Source organism: Sebastes fasciatus, chromosome 6, assembly GCF_043250625.1.
Source record: "Sebastes fasciatus isolate fSebFas1 chromosome 6, fSebFas1.pri, whole genome shotgun sequence".
In the NCBI taxonomy this organism is placed as follows: Eukaryota; Metazoa; Chordata; class Actinopteri; order Perciformes; family Sebastidae; genus Sebastes; species Sebastes fasciatus.
This window is the reverse complement of record NC_133800.1, coordinates 3,795,270-3,805,337: the sequence shown is the minus strand read 5'-3', so window position 1 is coordinate 3,805,337 and position 10,068 is coordinate 3,795,270. Positions and strand designations below refer to the sequence as shown.

The 10,068-nt window shown below is 38.0% G+C and overlaps 2 protein-coding genes across 3 annotated transcripts; both read left to right on the top strand.

Moving 5' to 3' along the window:
* Positions 1-811: 811 nt before the first annotated feature.
* On the top strand, positions 812-2,810 carry LOC141768818 (immediate early response 3-interacting protein 1). The gene is made up of 3 exons (XM_074637210.1): positions 812-1,006; positions 1,494-1,595; positions 1,721-2,810. The coding sequence occupies exons 1-3, from the start codon at positions 916-918 to the stop codon at positions 1,774-1,776; spliced, it is 249 nt and encodes an 82-aa protein (XP_074493311.1). The 5' UTR covers positions 812-915; the 3' UTR covers positions 1,777-2,810.
* A 303-nt stretch (positions 2,811-3,113) lies between these two features.
* Positions 3,114-8,578, top strand: LOC141768817 (uncharacterized). 2 transcript variants are annotated; one of them, XM_074637207.1, is made up of 5 exons: positions 3,114-3,513; positions 4,471-4,634; positions 6,023-6,265; positions 7,867-8,076; positions 8,321-8,578. In XM_074637207.1, exons 1-5 carry the CDS (start codon positions 3,275-3,277, stop codon positions 8,533-8,535), a joined length of 1,071 nt encoding a protein of 356 aa, XP_074493308.1. In that variant the 5' UTR covers positions 3,114-3,274; the 3' UTR covers positions 8,536-8,578. The 2 variants fall into 2 exon arrangements, with proteins under 2 accessions (XP_074493308.1, XP_074493309.1); XM_074637208.1 differs by having other exon boundaries at positions 3,375-3,513; positions 4,371-4,634.
* Positions 8,579-10,068: the final 1,490 nt, after the last annotated feature.

The window sequence follows — 10,068 nt, the reverse complement described above, 5'->3', positions numbered from 1 at the left end:
TCTAATTTTAACAACCTCAGAGGAGACAAATCCCTGGAGTTGCACAGTTACTAATGGTAACTGACGATGCCTACACTTCTGAAGCAGTGGAGGAAATAAACTACATTTACTCAAGTGCTGTACTAAAGTACAAATGTGAGATTCTACTTCTAAATTGTATTTTACTTCATACTTGACTACATTTCAGAAACAATTTGTTTTACTTTTTACTCCAATAAATGTATCTGACAGCCACAGTTCGTTTGCAGGTTCGGATTTGACATACAAAACATTATTAGCCTATTAGAATAATATTTATTTATTACACAACAAACTACTCAACACTATATAAAGTAATTAAATTAGCTGAACAGCTACAACACTCAATGTATATTTCCAGGTACTGCTTACTGATAATGGTAGTTGCACATTTGTATAATTTTGAATAACTTGAAACTGAATATTTTCACATTGTACTGTAGTAAAGGGTGTGTAACTGAGTACATTTACTCATAATAAACTGTGCATAGTCTACAATTTTGAAGTACTTCCAATTCAACCAACTACAGCATTTAATTACTGTTTAACGTTACATAATAATGCATCAATAATAATGGTCCAATGATTTAATACCACCGACATAAACCATTCTGCCAAAAGAATGCTTTTACTTTAGCTGATAATACTTCTTGATATACTTTTGCTGATAATAAAGTATTTGTATAGGTGGTATTGCTACTTTTACTTCAGTGACTGGTGTGAATACTTCCTCCACCACTGCTGTTTATTAGATAACACAATGCACAAGAAACCTGCACCTTCTTGCGTGTCTGTCATTGTGATTTGACCCTCCTCGGCCACCATAGGCTACGTCAGAAGTAAATAGTGTCAGCTAGCCTCCAGCTAGTTAGCTAGCTAGCTCCCTGTGAAGACAACATGGCTTTTACTCTCTACTCTCTCATCCAAGCAGCGATCCTGTGCGTCAACGCGGTCGCTGTGTTGCACGAAGAAAGATTTCTGAGTAAAAGTAAGTGGATGTAGTTCAAAATGTTTGCGTCCATTAAAGGTGTCAGGTGAAGTCCAGATAGGTGAGCTAATGCTAATGCTAATGCTAACTAACTAACTAGTACAGTGATCTAGAACATCTGTAAACACATGTGTCTTTTGTGATTTATCCGTTTATGAGAGTGTCTGTGTCTCCAATGACCGGTGGAGCGTGACAGAGAGCTGGTCCACGTTTCATAACAAATGGATAATACATTTGCTATTATTTACTACTTTGAATAGTTTTTAAAACATCTTCATTAACAAACCCAATGTACAACAATCAGACAATACAGGCTTAACAAAATACTGGTAGGCCTATAAGAGAAATATAACAGTAACAAAGAACAGGGGTTTACTGTAAATGAAGGAAACAGTATTGAGAGAGCATGATTTATGTATTATTATATAATAATAATGAAGCTGCATGTCTCTCCATCTGTGTGTCTGTGTGTGTTAACCATCTCTAGTTGGCTGGGGAGTAGACCAGAGTGTTGGAGGTTTCGGTGATGAACCAGGCATCAAAGTGCAGCTATTGACCCTTGTCCGCTCTGTGAGGACAGTGATGAGAGGTGGGTGTTCACTCCACACACACACACACACACACACACACACACACACACACACACACATATACGCAGTTTGTGCAAAGGGTTAGTGATCATGTCATCTACTGTCTTTTTGTTTTGCTCTGCAGTGCCGTTGATTGCAGTGAATGCAGTCTGCATAGTGCTACTGCTTCTGTTTGGATGAGGAGGAGCGAGGAAGACGGGACAAACCAGTCTGCTGTCAGGAGAACACCTCCATCACCTCAGGAAGCCTTTTGCGAAGACATTTGATCTCTTTGACACACAAGATATCTCCTATCAGCCTGAACATGAATGTTATCATTTAATATTCCACATCAATACAAGGGATATTTATTAAAGGATGACTTTGGTGTTTTTCAACCTATTTTCCCATGTTTTTGTGTCTAAGTGACTAATGGGACAACAATTTTTTAAACTGGTCCAGTATTGAGGGAGAGAGCCGTTAAACAAGCTGTAATGTAATCATTTGGGGCAACCTAGCGCCATCAATTTACGTCTACTTAAAGTGCTTGTTTTTGCCACTGACGGTCAGATTGTTATAAGTGTCTGACAACAATATTGAAAGGATCCTAGAGAAATTAAACGCTTTTCTTCCCTTTTCGTTTGTTATTGTGTCATGTGACTTGTCGGTGGAATGGTGGAAACCTGAGTCAGAGTGGAGAGAGGAGTGCTGGTGTTGTCAGTGTTTGTTGTGTTGGAGTACAGAAAGCATAGCTTAGTGTCATCTAAAAGATTTTCAATGTCATGGCTGAATGTTTTGCTGATTTCAACAATGTGAATTTGACGCAAGATTTTTGAGCGAGGCTTCTACGAGCAGGACACACAATAACAAACAGACCGGATCAAGAGAGAGATAAGAAGAATATTTAATTTCTCTGTAGGGTCCTTTCCATAATGTTGTCAGACACTTATATTAACAATCTGAGCCGGTCAGTGGCAAAAACAAGAACATTTAGTGGACGTAAAGTTACAGTGCTAGGTTGCCCCAAATGATTACATTACAGCTTGTTTAGTGGCTGGCGGCTGCAGCGTTCTCCCTCAATCCTGGACCAATTTAAAAAATTGTTGTGCCTATTAATCACTTTGACACAGAAACATGGGAAAATAGGGTCCGGGTTGAAGAATGCCGAAGTTCTCCTTTAAGGCCTGATTTATACAGCACAGTAATTCAAAATAAATACATGAAGCTATTTAAAACGGTTAACTTCCCTCTTCTTTTGAATAGCGAAATAAAATGCTGAGTAGTTAATACTTCATTTGCCTATGATTGAAATATTAGTATAAAAAATGTTTCACTATCACAAGGAAGCCAACTGTCAGATATTGTTGTGATTTATACACTGGAAAACATGTAAATTAACTCTTGTATACGTGCTATGGTTGTTGAAATGCTCGAAAAGAAAAAGTAAAAAAAACTTTCACAAAGTTTGCTTTTCATTTCCGGAAATATTCGAAGGTATGTAGTTTGTCCCAGCTCGCTCTCCGTACTGTTAACAGCGTCATAGACATGTATGTTTGTATTCACTTTATAGTCTCGACTTCAAAAGTGAATTAATGTACATACAGTCTATGATATGTAGTGATACTGAGTGCTAATGCCTTTATGTTTAAACGTCATTAAACCCGCGGTGTTGTGTTGTAATAGTTGATGTAGAGCTGTAATGGGGAGTGCTCAGAGCTCCTGTGTTGCCTCGCTCTCTGTGTGCTCTGTGTATTTACTTTATGTTCACATTTACGGTTCTTATAAGTTGTTGAAAACAAATGTGCTCAACGAGAGACTTCCAAGCTTCGTGTATCTTTACATCAAATATGTGACCAAAGCTGTGACTCGGAGGACAGGCTGCCTGCAACCAGCAGCTACAGAGAAGAGAGACGTCGTTTACACGCTCCTCAACTGCAGGTGAGTTCAGCATGGTCCACATTAAAGGACCCATATAATGCTCATTTTCAGGTTCATACTTGTATTTTGTGTTTCTACTAAAACATGTTTACATGCTTTAATGTTAAAAAAAAAACTTTACTTTCCTCATACTGTCTGCTTGGATATACCTGTATTTACCCTCTGTCTGAAATGCTCCGTTTTAGTGAATTTCAATGGAATTGCAACGGAATCGCCCATTGTCCATGATTACTTCATGTCAGCTGATGTTATTTACATACACTGCAACAGGAAATAAACTGGGACACATTTAGAATGTTTACGTTTAAAACCGTGTAATGGTCTAAATATTGTATATATGTGACATCACAAATGGACAGAAAACCTAACAGCTTGTTTCAAACGCACAATATCTGATTACGGGCTGTGTGTATTTCTCCGTATATTGAGCGTTTTGATAGTTTAACAGTATTTATAAAGCACTTAAACCTGCTTTATAGTATAAAAGATATGAAAATCTTACTTTTTACAATATGGGATCTTTAAACCGCAACACACATCAGACATCACAATGGTTTTAAGACAAAAATTAAGATTTCTATTTTCATAAGTAACTGTATTTACTATAATATAAATAAACAATTGATATTTTTGGCTTAAAAATGTTTAGTCAGTTTAACTACAATCTACGCTTTTATTTATAAATAAGTGCGGCCAGCCAGATGAAAAAGTGTGAGAAAGAGAGTTAAAAGGGTGAAAAGTGTATTTATGTATTTATTTATTAATTTGTTCATTCATTTGCTACCTCAATGCAGGAAATGAAGAAGGGAGCTCAACAGCACTTTAAAAAATTTTTTTTAATTTTATTTCATTTTTAGCGGATGATCAGCGGTCCAGCGCACAAGGCAGCGCCCCCTTAACCGCCTATATGGCCTATGGCTTCAGCCGACCTTGAGTCTGTGTATTTGTCTTTGTAAGGCTGGAGACTCCCCTGTTGAGGAGGTTCTGCAGTGCTGCGGGGTACGGCTGGGATTATCCAGACACCGAATATAGAGACATCCCACTGTGCTTCCCAGAGATTCTCTGCCGCAGACTGCTGCTTATGGCGCTAACTGATGAAAACTTCAGGCTCAGCCCAGCAGGTAAGACATGAGACACATTCAGCATGTCTCTTTAACCCTCTGAGACCCACAATAGACCCATTTTGTCTTTTTTGTAGGTGCTACAGAGGGTCTTTAGGGGGAGATAGCACATAGAAGTGGTGTACATCATCTGAAAGCTGTGAACTTGAAGATTAATTTGAGATGCAGCTCAGCACTGAGTGTCAAGTTGTTCTAGTTATAAATCAGAAATAAACATGAATTAATTAATTAATTAAAATACATTTTAAAAGTGTATAAGGGTTTAGATCATAATGATGGAAGTGTTTGATGGTCATACCCATGCTCTATTATGTTTCATAAGTTGTTGCAACAATTTTTGGGTTGACACCATTTGGTACACAGATTTGGTGTTAAATTTAACAATTGTTTTTACAACTAGAGAATTGATAAAAAAAAATATCAATAATCCCTCCAAAATACCACATTAAGACCCCAAGACCTTGAGGAACACCATAGAAAAAGACATGCTGTGATTTGGTATCAAAAACTTTTGACATTTTGAGATTTCTACAAGAATTGTATTTTTCGGCGATTGGATGGCGAGCACTTGTGTTGTGTAAACTGCTCAGAAACCCCCTTATTGTCAATCTAGCTAGGAAAGCCATCAATCCTCTGAATGCTCTAGGTCTCTAGTTTGTGGCTGTAAAGTTTCATGAGGCTGTGATTATCCTAGAGGTCACCACAGGTCATTTTATACAGTGAGGTCAAATAAAAAAAATTTCTCACTACAATGAAATGTCTACTATCGGGACTACCATCATCACACATGAATACAGTTGGGCTCATTGGATCCACAAGAGTCTCAGCTTTACAGTCATACCCAATTTATGTAATTCAAAGACTGTTTAGGGACCCCAGTATGCAGACATATTCAAATACACCATTTTCAGAATGGGCGAAAATAACTGCATTTAAAAACCAGCATTGTTTTTGCCCCAAACTGCATGTGATGATCATGAAGTGGGCATGTCTGTAAAGGGGAGACTCGTGGGTACCCATAAACCCATTTTCATTCACATATCTTGAGGTCAGAGGTCAAGGGACCCCTTTAAAAATGGCCATGCCAGTTTTTCCTCGCCAAAATCTAGCCTAACTTTGTAGAGTTATTTCTTCCTCCCAACAAGCTAGCATGACATGGCATTCCTCAGGTTTTCTAGTGTAGTATGATATCTGTACCTTCACTCCAGTTCTAAAACTGAATTTGCTAGGTTTGCTCCATCTCGTAGTGTTGCAGATGTCTCACACAATAGAACACACATGTTGAGTACATTATATTTGGATTATTCCCACTGCCCTGATCCCATGTTTTATTGAGTGCTTATAATAAAAGGTTAGAATATGGTGATGATTGTGAATTACTTTTGCAGGTCTGGTTCGTGTGCGTCAGAGTTTGAAAACCCTTGAGCCAGTTGATGAGCTGAAGAAGGGTCCGTTCATGCTGCAGGTTCGAGTCCAGGAGTACCGGCAAACCGATGCAGGGGTGGAGGTGGACATCTGTCTGTCTGCCACTTCTCGTACCGGATGTCCAGTGTGGCAGAGCGTCCTCACACTGCTGTCCAAAAACAAGCTGCACAAAGCCAGCAGACTCTTACCGAAGAGTGAACACCAACGTGAGCAACAATCTGTTGATTTCTGCTTAGATTACTTAGATTTCAGCCTTTTCACACAACAAACACAAATTATTGTCTTCTACGTTCCAAATCGCATACTTTTTCTTTTTACTTTTAGTACATACTGCAGCTGCCCTTACAAAGTATGTACTAATGCATGCAGTATGCATAAAATTGGGACATACTACTTCGTCAGGTTGTACCTGGAACTTCGACCCTCTTGCCCATATATCCACTGTGCAAACATACTGCAAAATGTGACCGGATGTAGTAGCACATCCTGGTATTTTTGGCATACTGCATTTGACCTACTGTGCGTTCCAATACCCATACTACCCTACTATTTAGTATGCCAGAAAAAGATTTAGTATACATCAGATCGACAATACGTCATCCAGAGTAGGCTCTCATGACCACGCCGCCTTTTAGGGGAAAACAATCCTGTGTCGCTCGTAGACGGTAACAGAGTAAACTTTTAACAAACCGGTAATAGTAATAACGTTATACCGAAGAGCTGCTGCGTAGTTGGTTGCACCAACAATAAATCCTGATCTCCAGTTTGTTTCCCTGCTGTGTCCTAAAAAAGATATAATAGAGGAGCTTTATGGCTCCAAGCTGTAGACCAGACCAGCGTTGCGTCATCACCGAGGCTGTGCCCCCGTTGGGGGAAAGAAACTCGCTGTCACAGGAGAGAAAATTATGAAAAGCTGTTGTGTAGCGGGTTAACCTAGTTAAACTGTGAACGTTAGCTTGAGTGTGAGGCTGCTGCAGTAATACAGTCATACATTAACGTTATAGCAGCATCAGACTGTCGTCTCCAACTAAATCTCAGCCTATAGATCAAACAGTTGGCTGTTAACACGTTGGTTATTTACAGACAACACTTAGTCTAACGTGATTCAATCAGATATGTAGAGATGTCTGGATAAACAATATCTGTGTTGGACGGGGGAAAGACTGAAGGGACATGACGGCGATCAACGTTAATTTATTAAGGTATTGCGAACGCTCAGGTTCAGGCAAGATCGCAAAATAATTATTAGACGTGTATAAAACAAACATTTGTATAACGAGATGAATGCGTACGGACTTGTCAAAATTACAATCCAAACATGTAAAATTACATTGAAGTCTATGGGATCTTCAGTTTTCTTTCCCCCAAAAGGGGACGCCGCCTTGACTTTTTGCGAAGTACCCGTATGTGCCGGTCTGATGTATGTCTTAATACAGAGTATGTCAAATGCAGTATGCCAAAAAATACCAGGATGTGCTGCTACATCCAGTTGCATTTTGCAGTATGCAAGCCAGCATGCTTTTTTGGCTCTTCTGACCCACAATCCTCTGTGCAGTGGATATATGAGCAAGAGAATCAAAGTTCACGGCGCAATGTTATGACAAGTAGTATGTCCTAATTGTACTTAGTAAGGACAGCCGCAGTACGTACTAAAAGTAAAAAGAAAAAGTATGTGATTTGGAATGTAGCCATACCATGCATTGGGACACACTAAATATTTTTCTGGTATACATTATAGTGGGTATTGATACGCACAGTATGTTATAGGCCTAAGTCGTCTGTTTTCTGGTCATATGTCATTTGACAGGCCAACCAGATGAGCCTGTTCCAGAAGATGTGAAGCAGATAGAGCTCAGGGTTCCCAGGACTACCGGCCTGCAGAGTGTATGGTCCTTCTCAGACCACTTCCCCTATCGACTCCTCTCTCTACCGGCCAGGCTCTTTGGCTACAGATCGCACACCACACCAAGTCTCTGGGTGCTGTCTATCTGCCTGGCTGAAATAGAAAAGCACAAAGGTAATAGATTTTATGGGAAGACCAAACTGATTGATAGGTTGATGTAACATTGTAGTGATTTAACCCGGAGCCAGTACATGAAAGCTTTTTTTGCTATTTAAAGGGATAAAATGACTTTTTCACAGCAGGCATTTTCTTTGTTTCTCAGTTTTTTTTCCTGCTTTGGCAAGTCAAAATGTCTGCTGTGAAAAAAGTGTTTTGAGCCATACTGGTCAGACCTTCTCATTGTGTTGTGTCTTCTCAGGGGTTGGAGTCATCACAGCTCCCGTCAACATCACCGTCCAGTTTAAGGAGCCTCTGTCGGTACCAGGCAGAGTGACGATCCAGCTTCGGGAGACTACCCAAAACGGGGGTCATTCTCCTGCCCAAGGCCTCAGCTTCTACATGCAGCAACATGGAAGCAACATATCTCACATGATGGGATTGATTTCCAGGGGACTGATAAACATAGAAGGTTAATATTTGCAGTTTTGTCAAAACACAATAAAACACTGATATTGTACTTTTTCTGTTTTTGTTCTGCTTCAGTTTGGATAACACTGTTTACAATAAATGAAATGCAACAAGGTTGATCCGAACAATCGGCCAATAGACAAGTTTGTTCTTGTACGATCATAAAATATTTAATTGAATTATTTAAAATGAAATATATTCTCATAAGAACATGTATTAATATTTGAGTTTTCTTCTACTGACAAAGCTGTTTTTTGATAATGAGAATGGATAGATTTGATATTAAAAAAGTCCATGTCATCCAATAGAAGCAGTTGGGTTTTATTTTGTAAGACTACACTGCAAAACTTTCCACTGTAAAATAAAATGTGCCATGTCCAGATGCATATGAGGAAGTGATTCAAATGCATGCTGAATTTCTTTTGTGAATTTTTGTTCTTATATAAATCACAACAGATATGTCAATCTTTACCAATACATATATGTAGATACTAAGTAACAAGATGTGTATGGAGGACAGAATCTGCCAAAATAAAAAATAAATAAATAAATTACTTGATAAATGAATAAATATGTCATTAAATGTAGCAAAAATAATATTAAAAAGAAATGTAGCCATTTATTAATTGATAAAATGTGACATAAAATTGATATATCTGTTTTAATTTGCTTCTTTATGTTTGCATTATTCACTTATTTATTTACTCTTCTGTTTAATGTTCCTTTTTATATATTTTTAGTCATTTTTAAATGTATTCATTTATTTCTTATTTATTTTTTGCACTTATTTTTTATTTATTTTATATTTATTTTTAACCATGTATTTATGTATTATGCATTTATTTATTTATGCACAATTTTCCCTTTACATTCACCCCTTATTTATTTCTTTGTTCTATTCTTTATCATTTACGTACATTTCTTTTACATTTGTTTATGCATTTCTGCTTTATTATGCAAATGAAGGGGCTGTCACTCAGCAAAAGAATACATCATCAATCACATCAAAACAGGAGCGCAAAGAGTTACACAGGATAGAAGACATAAAGATCTTACCGATTACAATATCTGATCACTCTCCTCTTGTGGTGTCCTGGGACGTAGGTCACACACCATCAGCCAAACAATGGAGATTAAATGCATCACTCCTAAACGACAAGGAATTCATTCCATTTGTCAAAATTGAATTGAGTACTTATCTAGATACAAATGCTTCACCTGAAATATCACCTCTCATTTTATGGGACTGTGCCAAAGCATATATTAGAGGTCGTATTATTTCGTTTGCAAGTGCTAAAAAAAAGAGAAGGGAAGCAACACAACGCGAATTAGAAGACAAAATAAAGCAGCTTGAACAACAGCATAAAGGATCGTCATCCCCCAGCATACTTAATACTCTTAAACAAGCACGTAGAGATCTAAACACCCTAATTACAGAAAAGATCGAGGGCAATTTAAGGTTTACAAATCAAAAATATTACGAAAACGGTAACAGAGCAAGTAGATTATTGGCATTAAGACTAAAAAAACAGCAATCAT